Raw genomic sequence first — 25408 nt, forward strand, 5'->3', positions numbered from 1 at the left:
GACTGGGTTTCTTTAGACAGAGCTCTTGAAGGTGGAACCTGAAATGGAATTGCTAAAAATCAACTGCAAATTGTATATTCAAGTTGGGTACTTTCCTAGCAATAAAGTACGGCTAAATGGTCTGAATTAAATTGTTGATCATTTTCTTTTCTTTTTTTATATGGCATTTTTCTCCAAAGCTCTTTAAGGTCATTATTTAAAAAAAAATTATTACTAATATTGGAAGTTAGTGAGTTGAAAGGTGAGTTAAATAAATGTAGTGTTTAAAGTACCCAATATTAGGTAAAGATGCCACCATACCCAGTTTTTAATCATTTAATTATATGTAGGATGAAAAAATAATCCAAATAACATTTGGATTGGGTTCTGTCACCTGCAAGGTGCTCTGTCCTTGAATTAGGCATCAACTAATAGGGTTATCTTAACTATTTTCACTGCTGGCACAGAAATCCCAGCTAAGGGACAGTGGGTTAGCATTGCTGCTCACTAATGTCCTCACTGGACACCTATTTCAATAATTATCTGTAAAAATCTTAAGTGGTTTTGGTTTTTTTCCTAGGATATTAGCTAATTGTCTTTTCATAGGAAGGTGAAGTGTTTTTTGTATCTCACCTTTATTTTTGTTCCTCTTATTACAACAATTTAGGTACTTTTATCTTTCTTTCTCTTATTTTCCTTATTTGAGTGCATTATTTGAGCTCTACAAATATTTCCCCTCTCCCTAGTAAGGTTTGTTTATATGTTTGAGACCTGTATAACCCTTTCTTGTTTTTTAAATCAGTTTTTGTAGGGCTTTTGTGACAGTATGTTTTGGATGTTACACTGTGTCTGTGGTGAAGCTCTGGTAGATGTTTGAGGCGGCTGTGGGGTGTCTTCATGGTGCATCAATGTTTTATGACTGTTTTGTGTAACTGAGTCTGTACCACTTATGCAGAATGAAATGGCCCAGAAATGATGAAGGGCTGCAATAAATCCTTATTTTTGATACCATGGAAAATCCACCTAGTGCTTGACATTTACTTATTGCTTATTGTGCAGGTGGAAATTATGTGATAAATGCATCCTCCTGGCGGGAGGGACAAAAGCTGGTCAAAAAGATACTGGGTCCAGCTCCCAGAATAGAACAGGAGAGAAGAGCTGTATCCAGTGACAGAACAGGACGAGAGAGAGCTGCCAAGTCTGGTAAGTTGTTCTTTTATCACTGGACTTATTTTACTTAATTTATTATATAACCCTGCACGTCTGCAGAATGGTGCAGACTTCTGAGATAGAATATGATCAGTGTCTGAAAAGATGGGACACAGGTTGCAGCCTGTCTTTGCCACTTGAAGCTAGTGGGGAAAGGAATGCCTAGCAGTGGTCCATGGGTTAGGTGAATTTTCCTGGTGTGCTCCTTGTAATGTGTAAGCTATGATTGAGCATCCCTGTTTAACAGGAATTGTGGTTCTTAGAAATACAATATAATGTCATCCATGTGCATCATAAATATTCAGTGATCCCCCCACCAGCCCTTTTCAGAATTTATCCAGAATCTCAGATGGGGCAAATAAGGGGCTGTGATGTCTGCTGTGCTGCTTATGCCTGTGAGATGGTGAGGCTGTTAAGAGTATGCAGAGTGTGGGCTGAGTCTAAGCAAAGGCTGCCACATTCAGACCATGACACTGAATGAAGCAAAAGCACATTTACTGCGAGATCCTGCGCTCCTCCCTCATCCTCACTTTTGCAGCTGTTTCAGTGATGGCGTGTATTTTCCCAAATTTGACTGATACTTGAAATATTTGATGTCTTATTCTTTAGCAGGTTGCATTGGAAGGACAGGATCAGATTCTAGACTGGATGTCACCCGTAAAAGCTCTTCAAGAAGCTCCGAAAGGTCAAGAAGTAAAGTCCAGTCTGAGTCTAACGTGAAAAAACTGGAAGCTGCTCTTCCAGATGATAACCGAGAAGATCATGCCTCTGTAAATAAGGATTTCCTGCCCGTGGAGATACGTGGAATTCTCGATGACTTGCAGTTGGATTCCATGGGTACAAAGCAAGAGAAAGATGTGGAAAAGCAGAATCAAAAATCTGTTTTGCCCACTCAAAACACCAGGAGCCACAGTCCAACCAAAAGGAAACCAGACAAGGTGGCTGCCAGTGAGGAGCCTCAGGTGATCTCTAAGAAACGCCACTATGACAGCGATGAGGTTCGTCAGTACATCATCAGGCAGCAAGAGGAGAGGAAGAGGAAGCAGCATGAAGAGAAGAAAGCACAAAAAGAGGCAACAGAACAGAAAAACAAAAGGCTCCAAGAGCTCTACAGAAAGCAGAAGGAGGCTGTTGCTAAAGCAAAGCATGTGCCTCCTCCTGAGCCTTCAGCAGCCAAACGGTTACAGGAAACCTACTCTAAACTATTGCTGGAACGAACACTTTTAGAAGAGCCACCTCAGCTGCCTACGGTGCAGGAAGCACAGGTACAGCTGATTCACTAACTTAGTGTGTTGCAGTTGTTTGCAGGAATAGGAGGTCATATGTTTAGGAAGGTCGTGTCTTGTCTTGGTCAGTTAAGAAAAAAGAACAAAGAAAAACGTGTAGCTTTTGCTTAAAGGTAGTGATTTCAGTGTGCAGCCTCCTTGCTGGCAGCTGCTTTTGGGCACAGCAGGGCCTACTAGAAATTTGAATGAAATTCATCTTCCTGTTATAAGTAGAATCTGAATTCTGGATATTAGCCTTTGCAGTTTTAATGAGGCAAGAGCTTCTGGACTACGACAGACTTTTGAAAATGCGTTTTTCTCCTTGTCTTCATCTCTAGCCCAGACCTGGTTATCAGCCCTCCGGGGAATCCGACAAAGAAAACAAGGCTCAGGAGCGTCCTCCGAGTGCATCTTCCAGCAGTGACATGTCCCTTTCGGAGCCGCAGCAGTCACTGCTGAGGTGAGGAACTGGGGGCCTTTGGGAGAGAGGAAAATACTCCTGCTTTCATCTCTGAGAGGTGAAAACAGGCTCGGCTCTTTGAGTTCATGTTCTAGTGAGAGTAATTGTCTTTACGGCAACTAAAACGTGTCCTTGCAGTAAAGAGGAAGCTGATGCAGGAGAGCATATGAGAACTTTGGCTGTGGCTGGTTTGTGAGTCTGTAAATAAATAAATGAGTGGTGGTTGCTGGTAATCTTTCGGTGACATGGGTGGGATGTGTGTTTTATATTGGGACACTCTGTTTCCTCTGCCATTGGCATCAGGCAAGAGGAGCTGATTGTATGAATACATGTGTTGAGTTTTCTCATTTGATGTTTTCAATGTTTGCATTTTATCTATTTTCTTTGATTCAGCCTTTAGTTATTGTCTTTAAAGTACCAAAACCCTCTGCTTCTGCTTAGAACTAGTCTTTCCCTATTTCTTTTCATACTTTCCCAATTTTTAATCGTTCATTGTGTTACCAAAGTTTTTCATACTGTAAGTCAAGATGCCTGACCAGACTTAAATATAAGGAACAAAAAATCCTGAAGTTTCTTGAATATCCTTAATTATCCTGGTTGTGCAAGTGTGTCTTCATTTTTTAACTATGTAATCAATGTCTGCTTCCTGAATATATACTTGTTTCAATATCTGAACACTGATTTTCTAAATTCAACAAGACCTGTTTACTTTCTGGAAAAGTTCAAGGAAGCACAAGGAATACCATGTGCTACTGTGTGTAGAATAAGCTGCTAAACCGTATAGTAAAGACTGTTAGTGTAACTCACTCAAAAGGAAAAAATGTAATTGCTGATAGTAGAGGAGAGATGAGACTTAAAGTTATTCAGAGACCCTCACAGTAATCAGAGAAGCAGCTTTTTGTGAGGGACTTTCCAGGTTTCCTAGAATTCTGAACATGGCCAAGTGATAAGGGAAAAAAAAGTTTTCTCCTTTTTGCATAAGTCTTACTGCTGCTGCTGAAAAACCTCAGCTTGTTACAACTCTAAAACAAACAGTACACCATAAATGGCATTGCAAATTTGGAAGGTGCTGTGTTGTTTGGTTTGTTGATTTTTTTTTTATTAAATAACATTGTGTAACTGTTTGCTGTCCCATTCTCTGTCCCTCTGATACCACCAAAAAGTGTTTCATCCTGAAAATTAAATTTGTGACAATGATACTTTAGTCTAAAACAACAGTGTAAGTCCTCAATGTGGATGTTGACTTTTCATTTCAGGAACGAGCTGATGGAGCCTCCCTGGGTACAGCCAGACAGGCTGAGCCCACGAGTCCAGCTCTCTCATCCCCAAGCTCTCTTGGGCTCAGGTGGAGGCCCTTGTTCCCAGCACTGGAGTCTGGAGCAGATGGACCTTTTGTCAAAGGAGTGTGATGCGGTGTTGGCAGGGAGGAGGAGCCATTCTGCACCCGTGGGATCACTGGGGCCTCAGCCATACCTGAATTCCCCTGCTGCACAGCAAAATCTCTTAGCAAAACCTCCTGCTGGCCAATATAAGAGCAAATTAGATCGCATTGAAGCTTTGAAAGCTACGGCTGCTTCCCTTTCCAGCAGGATTGAAAGCGAAGCCAAAAAACTGGCTGGCGCTGGTATCAACTATGGCACCATTTGGAACTCAGAATTTATGCAAGAAAACCAGGATGATGGACGGTGGGCAAAGGCTGTGAGTCCTCCTGTGAGAGAGGAAAACGAAGATGCTTTTTCAGCCAGAATTCAAAAAATGTTGGGTGCCTGTGTGTCTCATACAGCCTTTGATGACAGCCTTCCTGGGGTAGGCAACCTTAGTGAATTTAAAAAGCTCCCTGAGACCATCAGGCCTCTTACTGATGTAGTCAGCCTTGGATTGAGGTCTCCTGCTGCTAACAGGCATGAGGGGATCCTAGGACATTTATCCAAGAGACAGACTGACTCCCTGGGCCGTGAGAATCAGGGCTATGCTCTCAATAAAGTCGTCGTTCCTCACGAGTCCAGCATCGACTCCATCAGCGAAGGGCCTCTCCTGAGTGATGGAAACCTCTCTGAAGAGGAAGGAGGCCAGCACAAACAGTTGCCACTGAAGATGCTGGAGACATTAAAAGAGAAGGATTTCTGCATCCGGGAGAGAAACGCTTTTGAGCCCATAAAGGAGTTTCAGAAAGCAGCTGACAAGTACTCGCCGCTCTTCCCTCAGACAAATGACACGCACAGCAAGGGGCCCTGGGAGGAACTGGCCAAGGGAAGTCCCCACAGTGTCATCAACATCTTTGCAAAAAATTATCAGCTTCATGGAAAAGGTAAAAATGGAAAAATTTCTCAAAATTTCTCTTGAGAATTGATATTTTCCTAGTCTTGTTGCTCCTTACACTTTATGCTTCACAGGTAAAGAATGTGCTTTTGAAGTCTCAAACATGAATTTGTGTAAGGCATGATTTACAGTTGTCTCATGCAGGATGCTCTGTTTCATTTTCATTTTTTGTACAAATTTATCCCTCATTTTATAAGTACTGTTACTCTTGCCTGGAACTCCTCATTTTGAGGAGGAATGTTTTCCGAGAAGTTGATTTTTATCTTGTGGTTTTTCATTCTTTTTCCCTTCATTTTATTTCCTTCAAAAATGATTGCAATAAAGTTCCTGCAAATGGTTCTACTCTAAAGCACTGTGCTCTTCAAGAATGTTTTAGTTGGAGTGTGTTAACAAAGTAAAGTGTTCAGTAATTTTACAAAAAGAGGAAGACTGTGCTTGTTCCTTTGTGCTAAACTGCCATGGGATGACTGTACTGCTGTTCTCCTGATGGTTTTGTGTTTGAAAGGAAGTCACTGTAACTCGTGGGTGGGAGCATTTTAGTTCCTGCAGTTTTATTACCTATCTGATGCACATTTGGGATAACTTTTGTCCTCTCCTTTCTTTGTCCACACTTCAGTGTTTGATGAAAGGCTGAACGGAGGGTCTGCCCTTCTGCGCCCTTTGCTTCCTACCATGAGCCCTCCGGAGAGTGTGGCTTCTTATGAAGATGATTTCGTCTCATCGCAGGGAAGTAGCACTTTAACAGACAAGAAGATTGCACGTGACCTCAGGTAACTGTGTTAGACTTCTTGTAAAAGTAAAAATGCAGGATTTGACAGGAAATAGTTAATACAAAGTTAGTTTCATAAAATGCTGCATGTCTTTTCTGCTATGCTGTACTGTGATAGTGGTCAAAGTCATGAAAGCAGTTCCTTAGGACTTGCAGTTAATATAGCAGCCAGCGTGGTGAAGACATAAAGATTGGATTCCTGTTCTCTGTGTAATTTTTGTTCTTCTTCAGGCTGGACAGGTAGCATTAGGCAACGTTCTTATCCTTTGTTGTCTGATGAAAATTAGTTCTCCAGCTTGTGTGGCTGCTGTAATGCTCAGTTGGTTAGTGTTTGTAATATATAAAAAATAGAAAAGATATTTGAAAGTGTTAAAATTTGTTCAGTACCTCAAAATTTTGTAAAAAAACCCTATAATTGCTTTCAGTAAGGATTTGGGAATGCTGAGTAATGGATATATAAGTTGTCTGTAAGAACTTTATCTGAAATGCAGTCACATATGGAGTCATTCTTATGTTGTTCCAGTCTGGAGTCAAATATCTCTTTAGAGTTAGCATTGGAGAGGATGGTTGTTATCCATCTTTTAGTCTTTCCTATTATTGGAAGCATGCTTCAATATGTTCAATATCATGTCAAACTTCCCAGTGTCTTGGCTGTCATATTTTAAGTCTGAAAATCAATGCTTTTCTGGATGGGCTGATCTGTGCAGTTTAGTCCTCTGTCTCTAATTTCAAGTGTGGTGGTTTTCTTGTGCACGGTATAATGTGGGAGCTGGAAGTCCTTAATCACTGACAATGTGCTCCTTTTTAGTGTTGCTGGCAGCAGTAATTCAAGCATTCAGGAAGAAATTCCAAGGAGGAAATCTCCCCATGAGCCTAGATCTGTGGAACTTGCTTCTCAGCATTCTTCTGGACCACGGTCTGCAGCATCTTCTCGCTCCTCTACTTCCTCAAGAAAGAGAGGGAAAAAGGAACGTAAGTGCAATACTTGACTCTAGAGCTGTTTGGTTTCTTTGAGGGAGGTTTTAGGGTTTTCCTGTTGTGAAAATTGCAGTCCTTCTTCATATCTGGAAACTGTGATCTATTGCTGATAGAATGATTTGCTTTTTCCTCTAATGATTCCTTCCTGAATTCTTTTTGACCCTGATTATTCTGACTTTAAAATATAGTCATCTGAATTTAAATTACATAAGCAAGAGGCTGTTAACAGCATTGAAAAGTTCTCCTTTCTTAAACCAGCCCTCTAATAAGTCAATTAATATTAATATCGTGTGGGAACTATCCTTAGAGTCTGTACTGAGAAAATGCCAATAGGCTGCTGAGTAATCAGAATTACAGCCACGTTTATGAAGGCAACAACAAATTTGCCTGAATGCTTTGTCTTTGGGTCACAGACATTTTCCATAGGTCCACAAATTAATAAATACATTACTTTCTATGGGAACCTGTGCATTACAGAAGTGTGAAGAAACTCGAGGTTTGGTTCCTCGATGTGTTGTTTTGGGGCTCTTGATGGCAAGATATTCACGTGTAGAACCAAACAAACTTTTGGCACTGTTGTTGCTTCTTAGGGTTGGACTCTTTCAATGGAAGTTCTCACCACTTTTCTGTGGAAGAAGATAAAATACTGTCTGAATTAGAGTGGGGATCCCAACAGGCAAAGAAATCCTTATCGAGTAACAGAGCTTCTAATAAAGACCATGAGCAGAACCCAGATACAGACAGTACCCTGGAAAACTTGTCTGGACACTCCCTGCTGAGGTAACAGGAATGTTATAAGACTTTATGCAAATATAATAAAGTTTGGTAGTGTTATTGGCTGTTTCTTTGGATATGCAAAAGGGAAGTAACAGAAATGATCAAACGTTTTTAAGATGGGCATGTGGAAAACATTTTTTCCCTGTATTTTAAATGTGAAACCTGGTGTCCTGTCATGTTCAGTACCTTAAGCATTGACAAAAGGTCTGTAAGAAGTGTGTCAGGAGGGAAATAGCTAGTCAACCTATGCAGTCATCTTGCTCTTTTCAGTAGATACACAGGCATTTTTGGCTATTTTTGTGTTCTGCTAGTACTCACAAACCTATCCAGCTCTGTGAGTTGATGCTTTTTGAGAGGTGAACCAGTCCTTGTAAAAGACCACATTACAAATGGGAGAAACATTAATTTTCTGTTGCATCCTCTGTATGCCTGCCTAAAAATGCAGTTTTTCTGCTAACTGTGCAATTAATATGGTTATGAAATATTCAATTTTCACTGCATTTTTTTCTAAAAAGCATCAAATAATATGAATGATCTCTTGTTCTGTATCAGTGTAAAGCAGTGCTGAGGTATTGAATTGTATTGGCAACTTCTGCTGACATCCAGTATGGGGTTTGAAAGGTCCTATGACCTCCTAAGATGTGCCAGGTAAAGCAGAATGTCTTCCTAAAGGATTTAAGCAGCCACTGTTAATCCCCTTTGATTTCATAAAGTTGGAATAGTAAATTTAAGAAGTGTTTGCATAATTTTCGTGTATGTTTAAAAAAAGAGATGTCTTTAATTTGCTTCCAGGAAGTGTTACTGTAGTATTTTATGAACTGTTCAAGTCAAGTTTTGGCCTTCAGGCATTTCATTGCATCTTGATGAAAGAGATCAAGACTCAGAGCAGTGGCTTATCACAATCAGTTGCTTCCATATGCTGGTAGCAACCTGTTTAGTTTTTTAAATGCACATCCAGATGACTGCATCCTGACTTTCTCATGCCAAGTTCCTGACAGGAGGCATTGAAACTGCTTGTCTGGCCATGTAGAACATGTAGATACACCATTAAGGTGGGTTTTTTTTAATTGTTGTGTGTGCTAACTAGGTTTAATACTTGGGAGAAAAATAGGGTGCTCTAGAAACTTAACCCTAAACTGGGATATAGGGACAAACCCCATCTCGTGAGGGCATTTCCTAAAGGCAGACTGGGCCTGTGCAAACCTTAACAGGCCTTTGTGTGAATCTGTTTGGTGTACAGAAATGGAAGGACAAGGTTGTTGCTTTATTGTCTTATCAGATGGCTGCACTGAGGACAATATTGACTCCTTTTGATTTCATTTCACTGGCAGTTTCTCAGAGAAGGGAAGATCCCAGAAGACACCGACTTCTTCCCCATCTCCCAGTTCCCAAAAAATGTTGCAGTTGGATTCTGTGGGCAGCGCAGCAGAAAGGGTCAAGTCACCTGCTGGCTTTTCTGGAGGTTCAGCCCCAGGGCCGAAGCCTAACACAGCCTTCCATGACTTGAGCCTGGCAACCAGTCGGTCTGCAGCAGGAGCAGCCTCAGCCAGCGGTGAGTTTTTGGTTACTAGTCCCATAGCAGCTGTAATGTTTTTTTTGCTTTGGTTTTTGATGTGGGACACTGAAGTCTGTGGAGGTTGACCAGTCAGTGTTGTGTCCTGCAGGGTGTATGCGCTTCTCCCCCGCTGGGCTCCAGCATCGCTTGTCAGCAGAGCTGAACTACCTTAGTGCCATCGAGGAGTCTGTGCGACAGCTCTCGGATTTGGAACGAGTGCGAGGCATATCCCTCGCCCAGCAGGAGAGTGTTTCCTTGGCTCAGATTCTAAAGGTGACAGGAAAATACTTCCTTGTCTCAACCTTCCTTTTACTTTTTCGTTTTGCAAGAAAATTAATCAAGTGAGAGCAAGTTAAGCTTTTGTTAGCAGTGCAGAGAAATCATAATGGGCATGGTGGAGCATCTCTGATAATGTCAATTTCTCAGGATTTACCTGTGTTATCTTTCTTATTTTAAGTTGACACCAAGGAATAGTGACTCTAGAATATGTCATTAATGTACTGTTAGCTGGAATCACTGCTCTGGTTGTGTTTCTCAGTCAAATGAGAACATGATTGTTTACTGGTTTGATGTTGGGTCCCAATCCCATACAGTGGAGCTGTTCAGGCTGGATCATTTGTCTTATTCCATGAACAGGATATTTTTGGTTGAAGTTTCCTTGTGTTGACAAGATGGTTTAATCTAGTTTGTTGAATTAATTGATCACAAAACAGATCTTTATATTTAACTTGCATTATTAAAACTTATTTTCCCAACCTGTAGGCACAACAGCAGCGCCATGAACGGGACTTGGCTCTTTTGAAAATTAAGGCTGAACAAGAAGCTCTAGAAAGTCAGAGACAACTAGATGAGACAAGGCAGAAGGCAGCTCAGGTAATGCTGCCCTTCAACAAATGTGGAGTGTGTAACAGGCAAAATGCTGTAAGTAAATCCGTGCCTACAAGTGTTCTTAATTTGAAGCTGTGAACATATGGAAGTGCTGAAATACTTCAATATAGCTAGAAGAACCCTCTTAGGGCCCACTTTCAAACTTTTTTCTCCCAGACTTTGAGAAATAAGTCTGTAGTTACTATAGCCAGAATGTTTTGAAAGGCTGAACTGGCTGTGTTTTCTGCATAGGTCCATGCAGAGTCACGGCAGCAGCTGGTCCAGTCACGGCAGGAGGCCGGGCAGGAGCCCCCGTGCAGGGCTGCAGCCAAGCAGGCAGAACCTGCACTGCTCACCACAGATGCACCTCACCAGCCCCGGGAGGTGAGGCCCTCAGGGAAAGGGAAAAGCTGTTCTCGTTTCAGTATTGTTGTGAACACTTTTTTGCCTTTTAAGTTATTTTCTGTTCAGTGTCATTTTCAGCACAACTTCACTTCCATAACGTGACAAATGTTAGGACTTCAAAGGAGGTTCTCTGGCATCGTTCTTAGAAGTCAGTGAGCAGCCTTAAATCCTTGTTCACTATTCTTATGATCTTCCAGTTAATGAACTGTAAAGAAGTTTGTTCTTCTACAATAGATGGATGACAGTGAACACAGCATCTTCAATTTGTAGAAGTTGCACTCCATCAGGGATTGATCTGTTTCATAGGGAAGTTAAATTAGAAAATCAGAGAAATTGCAATTTTGCTTACTTCTGTAGGTAGGAGAACAATAAATTAATAAAAAGGAGAGGAGAGGATCTTCAGCAAAGCTCTTAACTTGATACACAGTTTGAAGTTTTCTTTTTTTTGAGTCTTTGTTCTTCTTGTGGCATACAGAACATTTACTTTTTTCAGTTTTATGTATCAGTTTATCAGTTTTTATACTACTTGTTCCCATCATGTAGCAGCTACTTCACACATAGATAAGAACACGGTGACCAAAAAATGCTTTTGCACCATCACAGTTTAGTAAATGCAGTGACTGTGGGTTTAGGGTTATGGGATGGAGTGCAGAAGGCTGGTGAGTGTGAACAGAACTGTTTCTTCACAGCTTGTGCACATATTGGTGCTCACTGAGCTGGTTTTATGATGAGTAATGGAATTGTAAAATAATACTGATGTATTCTGGGCTCTGCCAAATATGTGAAGTTTAAATAATTTTTGAGTAGAAAAGAATGAATTGAAGGAGTAGAAAAGCTCAGGCAGCTCAAGTACCTGCAGTATATTAGTCACTGACAGTAGGTAGTGAAGTCAAAAAAACATTTGTACTTTATAGTGATGAAGTGGATGAAACCAACTAAGAAGCAAGGCAGAAGAAACAGAGACAGCTTTTATTTGGTGTAGGGTTTTAAATCTTTGCAAGTCTTGCTGTTAAGTTTGAAATCTGAGCATAAGAGATGCTAGTGGAGAGAGCATGACCTGGTCAGTGATGGTGGGCCAGCAGGGTAGCTTTTCCATCCCCATTCACAAGTGACTCCAGATACTCAGTTGAACAGCCTTTATTGTAACTGGAATGCAGCAGTGGAAATGCCTCTCACCAGTGTGCTGGGAATATTTTTGGATGTATCCTGTTATTTATTATGTATAGAGGAATAGAGTATGGAGGAATATGCATCCACAGAGCCATATGCACCTCCACAACCAGAAGTGACACACATGTAACGACAAACCATCATAAACCCATGTCTTGCACAGTTGTTCAGTAAATCACTAAATTGCCTGCCAGAATTACTGTTTTCTCTTTCAGAAACATTTTGATGCTGAGATAAACTCATTGTATTGCCTTGTTCTTCATTGTGCTCAGATGACAGAGTTAGCACGGAGCCAGAGCTCAGATCCTGTCAGTGCTCCAGCTGCTCCAGTCACCGCCTTGTTTGACCACCAGCGGCAGCATCATTCGGAGTTCATGAAACAACTGAGGGCCCGAGCTGACACAAACAGGTCTTACTTAATGTTTCACATCTTGGGAAGGGGGAAGTAAGATTTGTTATGTTTTGCTTCACCTATTCTTGCATCAAATTTTAAGATGTCATAATGAGTGAGAGTTTAAGACGAACTTGGATTCCATCTGTATGCCCTTAATAGCATACGCCAAAGGTGACATTACTGGTTCTGTGAAGCTCTGTATAAAAGAGCAGAAAAGGCTGACCTAAATGTTTTGTGGGATGGTTTAACTAGTTTAAGCTTTAAGTGATCTTTTAGCAGAAATTTTAGCTGTTACTACTTCTAGTAAACTGACAAAAGCTTGGGAAAACTGTGTTACTCCTTGGTTTAAGGCAATGCAGATTTACCCAAAAATACTTCCTCTTCTTAGGAAATGTGAGTCTGGTGCCATATCACAAGGTAAAGAGGAGACAGGTGACTCAAAACAGATATACTCAGCCATGTTTGATAGTTATTCAGAGTCCTCAAGATCAAAGGTTCATGATCAGAGGTAAGTAGCTCTTTATTTCCTATTTATTTACCTGATCGGGTTAGGTCTCATGAAGTTTCTCACAGCCCTTCTCTGATCCTGACCATCTGGAGCAATTTTGGCCTCTGTAGTCCTTTTGACTTCTAAAACAGTATTGGTATCTTGCTCATCCTTATAAAAACTGTAAGGAGAGATGTTTGCAATCGTTTATCATCAGTACTCATTGATGAGCAGGAGTTGTGCATACCTTCAAACCATTTGGATTTTAAGGTAGAATAAGAATAACAAGTCCCACTGTCAGTCAGCAGCTTGATGATGCCTGGAATTTTAAAGCAGCCAAGCTGCATTTTGAAAACAACCCCAAACCCACTGTATATTGATTATTGCTGGAATTTTAATAATCGTATGTACAGTAGCAATGTAATAAAATATTCTGAAATGCGCGAAGTAATTTTTAAAAAAATTCTCTCTTGATAACACAGTAGCGCCAGCAGCCGCCAGGAGAGCCCTTCAGCTCCATCTTCCAAGGAGATTGAGAAGAAGCTTTCCCGTCGTGAGAAGATAACCAGCAGCATTGAAGACCAGGCTCACACTGGTGTGGATGATTCCTTGCCCAGTGACAGCATTTTATCCCTGCCGGATGAAAAAGGTTGGTTGTACTGTTTGTGTGTGATGGATCTGAAGGTGGTAAGGGGGAAGGAGGGAGGGAAGTGCTGTTTCAGAATCGGTTTCTGAAATAAATGAGGAAATGTGTGTCAAGAAAGCTGAACACCAGGTGAATTGTAGTCTCTTGAGAGGTAACAGAGGATGGCACACCGAGATGGGAATCTTTGAGATTCTGCATGTGAGAGTGACTCTACATTCTGCAGTGCTAGCTGAGCCAGATGTTCACTTGCTGAACCTGCAGGCTGAATGCCAAGTGTTTCAGCAACCCCAGAAATTTATTTATACCCTGTGTACAGAAGTCTGTTAGGTCTTTTGAAGCTGGATGACAGTATTTCATGATGTCCTGTAACTCAAAATCACTGTTTCCTAAACGCCCGTTTTTCTGTGTTAGAGTAGTTATCTCCCTTACTTTCCTGCCCCCTTAACTTTACTGGGGTAAGACAAAGTAAAACTGCATTCATGTTACGTACCTGAGCGTGTAAAGACACTTCCCTGATTTCTCCCTCAGATTCTGCTTCTGTTGCAACAGAGTATTCCCTGAAATTTGATGAGTCCATGACAGAGGATGAGATTGAAGAAAAATCTTTTCGGTCTTTGCTGCCCTCTGAGAGTCATCGCAGAAATAACTTGGAGAAGAAGCGGGGTAGTCGAGATGATTCTGACGAGGAAGTGTCCCCAGAAAAAACAGCTCTGTCATCTATCAAGGTAGGTCAAGCAACTGTAGTTAAGTTAAATAAACTGAGCTGAAGTGGTTGAGCTGATGAGCTTCAAGTGAGCCATTCTTGGTTGTGTTTGCAAGCTTTAGGGTTCTTTTCCTCCCTGTGGTTGGTTGGTTCTTTGTGCATCCCAAAACAGAGGGATGTATGAATCACGCTGTATGTCACTGTTGTACAAGTGTGATGACTTATGGAACAGCCCATCCAGGCTTCTACCTTGTGGCTTTGGAGAAGAGGAGTGACTTTTTGAGGTGGGTTATAAAAGCCCAGTGGATTAAGTCCTCCTCCTATGCCAACACACAGCTAGGAAATACAGGAGGATGGCTCATCTCTGTGGTCGAAGCAGGGACAGCCCAGAACTGTCACACGATCCAGGGCAGAAAGAGCTGGTCTGCACAAAGCTTAGAGAAAAAACAGCTTCCCTTCCTACATCTGTTTTTGTGTCTGTCTGTCTGTATATACACACACTTTGTAATTGAAAAAAGCCTTGACATTTCTGTGTTATCAAATCATGCCACATTTGTCTTGCCTTCTAGGAGCTGAGCATGCCATTCTCAGGGGGGCAGGATAGTTTCTCTAAGTTTACCATGGAGATGGTAAGGCAGTACATGAAGGAGGAGGAAATGCGAGCAGCTCATCAGTCCTCTCTGCTTCGGCTCCGGGAGAAGGCTCTGAAAGAGAAGACCAAGGCTGAACTAGCCTGGCTGGAACACCAGAAGAAGTAAGACAGCTCTGAATATATGTTATTGCTGACTGATCATTTCCTTGTCTCGCTCCTCCCTTACTAAGTATCAATGGTTGAACTAATCTTCTGACATCAGTAATCTATAGAAGTGTTATTGGGACTTGGAAAGAACAGGGCCTAGTTTATAAGTGTACTTTGATGTTTACATTGTATGTGGTTTGTATAAAGGAGTGTTTCACCTAAACAGTAGAATATTAGATTTGTTGTCAGTCAGAGAAGGTAGTTGCCAACCATTACTCTACAAGTCTTAGTTCAGGAAGGTATAAAACTGTCAAAACAGTTCCACCTTTCATTGCTTGATGGTTATCTGAGATAATTTTAGTTGACTCAGGCCACATTTTGGGAATTGAGATATGTGTTGTACTTAATGATTTGTTTCCAGCCTAACATATGCTTTGTCCTGGAATGCCAGTTGAAGTACCCAGTGACACCTCTGATCAGTGGTGACCAGATTTAATCAGTGATATTTTTCTGTGTTCACTCTCTGCATGAGAGTACCATTGTTTATCAGACATCATCTTCCAGTCTCTTGTCATTGTGGGTTTGAGAAAGGATTGTGAGGTAGTGATCCAAGTGTCCTTCTGTCTGCCTTTCTCAAATGGTGAACCTGCTACCTCTCAGAGTTTCATGTGAGATTCATGGGAGATTTTGTGTTATCTGACCCTTTAACTGTGTCTGACTATATGGTACAAAATATTTCACTATAGAGCATGTCAAGGATTAAGCACAGGCATATTCCCTTCTGCAGGTTAGGAAGAGGAAACTTTTTTTTTTCATTTTAAAGAGTAAAAGGCCTGTTGTGCACTTTTTTCTTATTACTTAAGATTACTTTATAATAATAAAGAATAATAATTATTTATACTTTTATTCTTTCTTCCAATCTGTTTGCAGGCACTTGCGAGACAAGGGAGAGGATGATAAGATGCCTCCTATTCGAAAGAGGCAGCGTGGTCTGCTGCTGAGATTACAGCAGGAAAAGGTAACTGCCTTATAGGAAAATCCTGTTGAAGCCCCTGTGTACCATTAAACATTTCAGACACTGTAAAAGCTAAGAATTCAGAAAACTCCATACCAGCTTTTGGTTAGGAAGCTGGCAGTATTTCTCACCTGTAAGTTTTATTTGCATTTCGGTCTTATTCAATGGGTCCTTCTGTGTCTGTAATCTCACTAGTTGAGACTTTGGGGTATTAATTAATTAATTCATCTCCTGTTCTTCGCTGCTGAAGTTGAGCCTACTTACTTCGTCACGTAATTGCAGTCATTACAAACCCACAGCAAGGGCACTGTGGCAGTTTTGAGTGTTTTCTTGAGAGGGGTCTGTCACGGTTCTTATGCTTAATCTTTTCTATCTAAAAGGCAGAAATTAAGCGTCTCCAAGAGGCTAACAAGGCTGCTCGGAAGGAGAGGCAGCTGATCCTCAAACAGCAGGCAGAAATAGAGAGAATCCGCCAGACTACCATGAAACTGCAGGAAAAACTGAAGTCTGCAGGGGAAAACAAGATGGTAAGTGTCCAGCACAGAAGCTGCAGTCTTCCCTCTTCGGCCATACACTTTCAGGAGTGGAAAGCTGCAGGATTGGACCTGTCACCTGGAAGTTTTGTCTGCCTCGAATGGTCTCACCCTCTTCATCGCAGCGTTTAGTTTCTGTAGGGCATTGTTTAAGGAAGTGCCTTTGGAGAAGTTACAAAATGTTTCAACTGGGCACTAGATGGTTTTGTTAATTCTCAAGCTGAACTAATGACTTTGGGAATGTCAGGTTTTTGATGCTCCGGTCCCTCAGGCTTTTATTTATGTTTGATTACTTGTCAGACCCCAAAGTACTAAATATAGGCAGTAAACCCAAAACTTACTGCTTTGTGTGTGTGTCTGTTAGTGTCATTACACTTAAGTTTCTTGTATCTGCTTTACAAGGTAGCAAGATGGGATTTTGGTTACTGGCTGCCTCCTCTCAGTGTTTTGAGGAGACCCAAGTTTAATGGTAGTAGTATAGAAAGGATTGGTTTCCTGTTTGGGTAACTGAATTCTGGTGTGGTTTTTTTTTGTTCTGGATACCATTAGGGGAGAACTTAAATTATGAAGACAAAGGGTGTACTAAAAAGCTTTTTGTCAAATAAAAATGAGGTTGGAAACCGAAGTTAAATCTGCCAGTAGACAGACTTACCTGAAGTAGTATTTGATGTATCTGGGGAGAAGTAAGATAAATTAACACAAATTTTACAAGATTTTGGGATAGTCTTACTTTAAATGTTGGATTTTTTTGAACACTTAATTGCAGGAGCTTCACAGTGAGGATGACATCAAGCAGAGCAACGGTTCCAGTCCGCTTCCAGCTGATGCAGAAACACGCAGCCCTTCCCCAATCTCAATCTCCAGCAGTGAGACCAGCAGCATCATGCAGAAACTCAAAAAGATGCGTAGCAGAATGGATGAAAAGTAACTATATTTCTTTTTTCTTTCATGAAACTTTGCTATTTTAATAGAAGGAGTTGATTTGGCCCACATCTGCACTAAAAATGGCCATTAATCAGAAAAATTACTGGTATTGCTATCAAATACACTTTGATCTGAATTGCTTGCAAAATAGCTGATTAGAAGCATGAATAAAACTATATTAATCTTTGAATATAATAATTTAAAGGCTACAGTTCTTGCATGAATGCTGACATTTAAGCATTGTTAGCTGGCAGACCATGTGGTCAAGGTTTTATTGTAGATTACTGATTTTAATATTCTTTGTAGCTTGATAGAGTTGGTAAAAGCACATCAGTTTAAGAGCTTTTGATGTTTGCAGGTACAAGGAACATGGACGGGCTCCAGCTTCATGGTACATCTTGTCAGAGTTTCTCTTGCAATGAGAAACCTGAAGTCAAATGGTCAAAATGGTGTCTGTATTTTATATCTCCTCTTTCATTTTAAGGGGGAAAACATACAGGGAGTGAAAATCTGGAATTACAGCATCGATTTTATTTTGAGTTGAAACATAAGTTACAATAGCAATAGTCTTATGCAAAAACTAGTAACTGAGTTTGAGATCTGACTGAAAGACACTGAGCTTGTCAGACACGAGATTTCTATCTTATTATCCAGCTGCTGAATTTTAATTTTGATTGCATTAAAATCAGCTAGGGATGAATTCTATAAGTTTTTCTTTATGAATGGAGGTGGTATGTAGGTGACTGAGAGGACAGGCAGTTAATAAAAGCTTTCTTTTACCTCTGTGTGGTTCCCAGATTGAAAAAAATGTTGAGAATGGTTGTTAGATGTCAGAGGAAATAATGAAGCATATGTGCAGTCCCTGGGTCTGAAAACCAAGAATGAACCTCCTGATTTCACCTGTTAAATTATTTTAGATAAAAATTGTTTCTACATCTTTTCCATGCTGGAATTGCTTTGTCTGTACTAAACATTACAAATGCTTTATTGGCCTGTGCTCGTTAGTTTGAAGCCCTAAATTCTTATTTGAGACTAATCCATTAAAAGTCTGGCCTCTGCCACTTACTACAGGAAATAGTCTTTGCTTAAATTAAGTGGTTTTTTAGTTTATAATCAAGATAAGTCACTGCATTTTAGTCGGTGTGGGTGATCTTTGTAATGCTTTTTCCCCTGAGACTCTAAACACAGCTGGATAAAACATCACAAAGCAAGCAGGACTATTTAAAGGCAAGCTGTCCTTGACTCCTTAGCACCCTCTTGGCTTGTAATCATTTGAGAGGCACATTTCCTACACTCACATGTATTTGTATATGAAGAAAATAAAACCCAACAGTAGCAAGTAAGTGAGGGTTTGGTGTAAGTAGGAAAAACCAAAAACACATTCTGATTTCATGGTCTTCGTGTTCTAGCCTTGAGTGCCATTTTATTCACTCTTCTGGCAGCATCTGGTAAGCAGAACAGCCAAAAGCACAGATTATTTCAAGTTTCTGAAGTGTCATATTTGCCAAACAAAACTCCTGACATATCCAAGTCATGTGAGAACCACCCCATCGTTACAGCAGCAAATTCTCAAAGTGTCTTTTGAGGCTGATAAATGGCTTAGATGGGGACTTGAAAAGCATGTGTGCTGTAGGCCAGGCTGACTTCTAGGGTTTCAAGAAAACAAGTTTTCTGATCCTATTTTTGTGTTAAAGGAGGGACTTAATTTTTTCCCACTCGAGATTCAACGAACTTCAAATGGTAATAAAAAACCATGCTGCAGCTTATGAATTTTGAAATATAGTATTAATACTAAAAGAGATGACAAATACACTTGTAGATTCAAGACTTCCTTTGCTACTTTTTATCAGGTAGTGGTCTTGTCAGTGCTGTTTTTGAAATCTTTTTTTCCAAGTACCTTCATTTCTAAGTAACACTTTGTGATTGCAGAAGGAATTACATATTGATAATTTTTACTCTTACGAGGGATAGTAGTAGATATAAAGTATGGTCTACTCTTAAAGATATTTTAATCATCAGTTGATTATTATCTTTTGTGTTTGAAAATAATTGCTCACCTGGAGAATACTTTTCAAAGCTGAATAGCAGGATTTGAGCTGAAACAATTGCTTGAGGCAGAACAAGTGGAAATTGTGATGTATGTAGTCATGTATTTTTGGTTTTATGGGTTTGTCCTGTATTGCTGTATATGTTCAAAGGAAGAATTATTTTGTGTAAGCATAAATGATTCTCTGAAACCTGATCTTCCTCATTGTATGGCTTTTGCACCCCATTGGCAGGTGTTTTGACTGAAAAACAGTGCCAACTTTGTATCTTTTTCAGTGTTCTTATTTGTAAAACACATAATATTAATAGAGTAAGGCACTTGCTTTGGGGCATAATGGTAGGAAGCTGCCATTTGAGAGGAATCCATCAGGGTGTGAAATAGGGCAAAAGGAAAAAGCTGAATGATAAATACAAAGGAAGGAGAGGAAGCAATTGGGAAAGCCTGCTATGCTGGATTTGCTGTGCTCCACAGCAAGGTGGAAATCCTTTGGCTTCCTTACTTGGGAGGCAGCTTTAATATTTGTCTTCTGCTAAAAGGGGAATGAAAGAATAGTTCTGTTTCACTTTTAACTGATGAGTCTGTGTAGCCTGCATGTGAACAGGAGCATGCTCTGTCAAAGACAATTAACCACTTTCCCCTGGCTTTCCTTGCATATGCAACTTTAATGATGATCTGTGCAATAACTAATTAAATGCTCATTTTCTTTTGCTTTTCCTTAGTATGCTTCTTAGCTTGGATTGTGGTTGGTAGAGCTAAATGGAGCATGGTATTTTTCTATAAATTTGATAATTCATTAGGAATTAGCTTAAAATGGTAATACTTTAAGAAATACCATTTTAAGCCCAGCTGTAAGTTTATGTAGATTTTGTTAAAAACAATAGGCCTTACCTTTCTGCAGTTAGTACTTCAAATGAAATATATGAGTATTCTGAGACCAAGTCTGTACTTTGTTGCAAAAGACCCCAATTAGCAGCTAAAATGTGAATTACAGTTATGTCTCAGACTTTTCCTGGAATTGCTCGTGGTTTAAAAATGCATTATTTAACCTCCTTTTTTTTTTTTTTGCTCTTTCACTGGTGCTTACCTTTGTAGAAATAATTTTAATGAGGTTTCGCCAGGTGAATGAAAATGTGTTTAAAGTTTCAGACCAGCAAAGTTGTCAATATTGCAAAACCAGCATGTTATTTAATACTAATACCCTCTATCAACAGAATAGCAGGAGAAAGATTGGGTTGAGATATGTTAACTGGTGCATGTGGAATTCTGCATCAAAGTAATAAAACTCCTTCCAAAATTTAAAGAAAAATACAGCAGTGTGAAAAAAGCTTGCCTTTCATTAACAGAAAACAAAGTGTTATAAATGTATGTTCTATAACCTTCTGCATAACAGTGTATAGTTTTTCTACTGCAGATGTTGGGTATTAACTATACAATGTTAAATGCAATTAACTTTAAAGTTCTTTGCTAGATGCTATCCTTTTCTCATTCTTTCTGGCTTTATTGCTATCTTAGTTGTAAACTCTTCCTCCTTATTTTGTAGACACTGCTCTCCTGTTCACTACTTCTTCTCTGTCTTTACGTCTCACCACTGGGCCTCTCTCAGTGTCTGTTTTCCCAACCTCCACCCCAAATTCCAGCTGTATATCTACAACCAATTGGTCAGGTAACTGTATATTTCTCAAGTGATAGACTCTTTGATAGAGCATGCTCTGTTCAGTCCTGGAAAGTCCAGAGGTTCTTCAGGCCAGTTTGACACTGGCCTCACTGTTTCCAGACCTTTGTCACACGTAGACAGGGGAACGAGTCCACCCTCAGCAGCTTTGCACCAGTCTGAGTGTGCAGCTAATTCCCTGCAGGGAAGGGATACCATCCAGAGGGACCTGGACAGGCTTGAGGAGTGGGCCAGTGTGACCTTCAGGAAGGTCAACAAGGCCAAGTGCAAGGTTAGGGCAATCAGTCCAGGCTGGGGGATGAATGGATTGAGAGCAGTTCTTCAGAGAAGAACCTTCAGGATGCTGGTGGACCAAAAACTTGGATATGACCCAGCAACGTGTACTTGCAGCCCAGAAAACCAGCTGTATTCTGGGCTGCATGAAAAGACATGGCAGGAGGTCAAGGAGATCATTGTCCCCCCTACTCTGCCCTGGTGAGACCCCACCTGGAGTCCTGTGTCCAGCTCGGGGATCTGTTGGAGCAGGTCCAGAGGAGGCCATAAAAAAATCAAAGAGTTGGAACACCTTTCCTAGAGGAAAGGCTGAGAAAGTGGGGGTTGTTCAGTCTGGAGAAGAAGAGCTCCAGGGAGACCCTATTGTGCCTGTTCAATATATAAAATGGGGTTATAAGAAAAATTGAGAGACTTTTTACCAAGGCCTGTAGTGATAGGGCAAGGGGTAACAGCTTTAGAGTGAGAGGGTAGATCTAGATTAAATATTAAGAAGAAATTCTTCCCTGTGAAGGTGGTGAGACCCTGGCACAGGTTGCCCAGAGAAGCTGTGGCTGCCCCATCCCTGGAATTGTTCAAGGCCAGGTTGGACGGGGTGTGGAGCAACCTGGGATAGTAAAAGGAGTCCCATGGTAGAGGGGTAGAACGAAGTGATCTTTAAGGTCCCTTTTAACCCAAGCCATTCTAGGATTCTAATCTCTTACTCCCACTGTGTTCTGAGTGGCACACAGACAATTCACTTTGCTCCCACTGTCTGGTTGCTACTTCAGAACAGCTGCTGAAACCACATAGTTTGAGCTTAAAGTCACTGTACCTTGAATAAAAATATACAAGTACAGGTTAGAGCAGTAGGTTAACATTTCCAAGTTAATATTTGAAATGCATGGATAAAATGTGTGATGTTAGCACAGAGAAATAGTTAGACTTCGAAATCATGCTGCTGTAATCTGAGTGCTGCTGCTGCTTCTTTGCTGCCCCACATTTCCAGCTGCATAGATGCCATATGTCCTTTTGCAATTTTTTTTCTGCTTTTGAGGATGAGTGTGTACCCTTGGTGTTGGAACTGGAACCCTCTAGACTGTAGTAAATATTAGGGCAGTGTATATGCCACCTTCTGACTCTGTCCTGTTAAACCTCAGGGTTTTAAAAGGGTCTGCATCTTTGGCCAAGCTGCTTTGATCCTCCTCTTCCTGTAGGTTTTTTTTGTTGGAATCTTTCTCTCCCATCACTTCTGTTGATTTATCTTTCTTATTCAGTAGTCCTTGTGTGGTAATTCTTTTCATGGTAATTTCATTAATTCTCCTCCTGTTTGTGGTGGTCTAGGTTAATTCATTTGACATCTATTTTAAGGAGTCCTGCTCCCTTGAATCCATTTATTTCAACCTTTCTCTTCCATTTTATTTCAACTGGGTTTGCCTCCCTCAAGATCCCGTGTGAAGATCCAAACTTTCTGATGAAATCAAACAGTGGGTGAAGGAAGAAGAAAAAGTTTCCTTTTGCACTGAGATCATTGTAATAATGACCTCCATAATGAGTTCCAAATACATGATCTGCTGGGCTAATTGGAACTACTTGTGTCTGAGAGTGAGTGTGGATAAATTTGATAGAGCTGGTGAAAGACACAAGATAATCATGACTGTCCCTGTCATGTTTGTAATGCAATTACTGTTGGTAGTCTACATTCTTAATGATACCAACCTGTCAGTTTTGCCTAAGAGTAAACTATGCTTGATGTTTGTCTATAGGAAGTGATGAAATAATGCACAAACTCATGGAATCTGCCAACTTGAAGGTGGCAGATGTTCCAGACACTCTGAGGTTGCTTTTGTTTTTCACTTGCTCTTGTTTTGACCATCAGAAAGAAGGTTGTGAGCAAGTCTTACTGGCTTCTGAAACTTTTATCTTCGCATCATCCCTTGTTCCCTTTGTCTGAATCTGTCTTAGAGAAGGATAGCTCTGAATCTTAACCTTTCTGATCAACTGCCAGCTCAGTTTTCCAAGGAATAGAACTGAGCAAACAAATATCCCTTAGGAGGCGAGACTTGTAGATTAGCCAGTTGACCATCCCAGTCTCTGTAAATAAAAGGGTTTTTTGAAACATGAAGGATTAAAAAGCACAAAGGAGATTATGATCTGCTTTGCAACTTAAAAACTTTGATGCTGAGTGTTTGGGATGGCTTGAAAATTAGAAATTATAAAGGCATTTACAAATCAAAGTATCCCAGGTCTTTGAAGACTGCCTTTTATGGCACCACACCTTCTGTACTAGTGGCAAACACTCTCTAGCTGGCAGAACATGTATTTTCTACAGAGTGATTCTATGACATCTTAAAACTTTCAGTGTAGGAGATGAATGGATTGATAGACAGTCTTCTCACATTCTTGGCATGTCAGAGAAAGTGTGTGCAGTTGATGTTGAACTTGCTTCCATTTACTGTCTGAAAGGTTAAGTGCTGTGGTCTTGGTTACTTCCATGTTCAGAAATAAGACAAGAGCTGGCAAAGAGAACTAGTGTGTGCACACAAACCTATTCATACCTACAAAGTTCCATGAGACTTTCCTCATTTCTAAGGTTTCATGGATCACCTAAGAACTCCTTGTCACAAAGAAAGTATCTGCTAACTTTCAGCAAGAGCTTTACTTTTTATCTGTTCTTAAACTAGCAGCCAGGTATGTTAGTAGCTGGGAAGAAACAGTCCTGCATCCTTATTCTCTTGATGCTGTCAGCTCACAATTAACATTCCAAGTGTGGTAATCCATAGAGATGATGTTTAAAGCAAGAAGGATTAAAGCTCCAGTAATTCAGGAGAACTATTAATACAGAATCATCTTCTCTTATAATTACATATTTGGAAAGAACTGTGGGGCAAATGAGGTTACAATTTTTCTGCCATTGGGGTTAGCAAAAAGGTTCATTTTTCAAACAGTCAGTGCTTTCTAGAGGGTTCCAGTTTAATACCACAGGTACTTTTCATGTCCTGAAATTGGGAGCTTTTTCTGTTCATTTTAGTGAATAGTTTATAGCACTTTTAATGATTTTGAAGATTTTTAAAGGGTAAACAGTGTGTTTACAGTATGATGTAGACTTTGCTTACTGCAGAGAAAAAAAATCTCTTGTCTACTTGTGGGGTTTTTTCAGCAGCACGTCAAAAGTCTAGGAGGTAGTGTGGATATTATCCTAGAAAACAAACTGAACAACTACAATTCTGGGCATGGTGGCAACAGAGCATCTGGGTGTTGGGATCTTTGAGTGGGGCTGGCTCTTTTCCCATTGTCTTCCCTCTGCCTGCCAGGTTCCTAACCAAGCGGGAACAGAAGCTGATGCAGCGTCGGCAACACGCGGAAGAGTTGCTGGAGTGGAAGCGGCGCCTGGATGCAGAGGAAGCAGAAATACGGCGGATAGAAAAGCAGGCTCTGGCTGCCTGGGACAAAGAGCTGCTCAAAACCAAAATAGCCAAGAAAGAGCTGGGGGATCAGAGAACTGAGCCCAAAGGTAATGGCAAGCAGGGGAAAGTGATGCACATGACAAGAGTGAAGCATAATTTGACACAGCGATTGCTTGGGTTTGCACTTTCTTCCTTTTTTGATGTTTTGCTGGTGGTTGTTCTCTGGACACTTAGAATCTCAATTTCTGCACTCTTTACTGCCTTCTGTTGCATTGTTCTTTTAGTCCTATTTTACACTGTCACATAGTGAAATGTGTATTTCTCCTTTGCTGTGTATCTTCCCAAGTGAACAGTGCAGCACAAGCCCACCGGTCATTTCTACATACAATTTAAACTATGTTTATGTCTTTCAAAGCAGAAATATTGCAATATGGCATGATTTTTTTCCTGATAGTCATCTGAACTTATATTAAAACCATTTTTCCCAATAATGAGCAGTGTCTCTCCTTAGTAGCCCTAGTACTTTTGGTGAGGATGGCTCCTATCAGGGGCTGCTTTGCCCTTGTCTTTGTTTCCAAAAATTGAAAAAATATTTTTCTTCCCTTTATTGTTAGTGCAGCGTAACTGTTTTAAATGTGCAGCTGTGCTAAAGTGTGCTAGGGTGTAATTAGTATGAATTATGCTGTTGTGAGGAAAAATTAAATTCCCAGGTGTTGGGAGATACAGCTTTACTGTTCTGTCTTAAGCGAACCATACTTTCAGCATGAACCACAGAGAACTGGGTTGCAGTGAGAGAAAATAATCAAACTCCAGGGATTCTTCTCAAAACAGTCGATTTT

The 25408-nt window shown here is 40.5% G+C and overlaps 1 protein-coding gene across 10 annotated transcripts in view; it reads left to right on the forward strand.

The window, feature by feature from the left end:
* The window catches only part of CEP350 (centrosomal protein 350), a 68557-nt gene that overhangs the window by 22225 nt on the left and 20924 nt on the right, over window positions 1–25408 (forward strand). For 4 of the 10 annotated variants that reach the window (XM_027694827.1, XM_027694830.1, XM_027694828.1 and 1 more), the window contains 21 exons: window positions 1039–1182; window positions 1798–2453; window positions 2792–2913; window positions 4170–5221; window positions 5849–6002; window positions 6810–6973; window positions 7570–7759; window positions 9088–9308; window positions 9421–9584; window positions 10074–10232; window positions 10431–10562; window positions 12026–12162; window positions 12536–12655; window positions 13117–13283; window positions 13809–14005; window positions 14553–14737; window positions 15653–15740; window positions 16118–16264; window positions 17037–17194; window positions 20782–20904; window positions 24477–24676. In XM_027694827.1, the coding sequence (XP_027550628.1) occupies window positions 1039–1182; window positions 1798–2453; window positions 2792–2913; window positions 4170–5221; window positions 5849–6002; window positions 6810–6973; window positions 7570–7759; window positions 9088–9308; window positions 9421–9584; window positions 10074–10232; window positions 10431–10562; window positions 12026–12162; window positions 12536–12655; window positions 13117–13283; window positions 13809–14005; window positions 14553–14737; window positions 15653–15740; window positions 16118–16264; window positions 17037–17194; window positions 20782–20904; window positions 24477–24676 (4680 nt within the window). The remainder of the gene's footprint in view (window positions 1–1038; window positions 1183–1797; window positions 2454–2791; window positions 2914–4169; window positions 5222–5848; window positions 6003–6809; window positions 6974–7569; window positions 7760–9087; window positions 9309–9420; window positions 9585–10073; window positions 10233–10430; window positions 10563–12025; window positions 12163–12535; window positions 12656–13116; window positions 13284–13808; window positions 14006–14552; window positions 14738–15652; window positions 15741–16117; window positions 16265–17036; window positions 17195–20781; window positions 20905–24476; window positions 24677–25408) is intronic. The other 6 variants (XM_027694835.1, XM_027694837.1, XM_027694831.1 and 3 more) reach the window with 5 other exon arrangements.

The sequence above is a fragment of the Neopelma chrysocephalum genome, unplaced genomic scaffold (assembly GCF_003984885.1).
Source record: "Neopelma chrysocephalum unplaced genomic scaffold, ASM398488v2 Primary Assembly neopelma1_98, whole genome shotgun sequence".
Classification (NCBI taxonomy): Eukaryota; Metazoa; Chordata; class Aves; order Passeriformes; family Pipridae; genus Neopelma; species Neopelma chrysocephalum.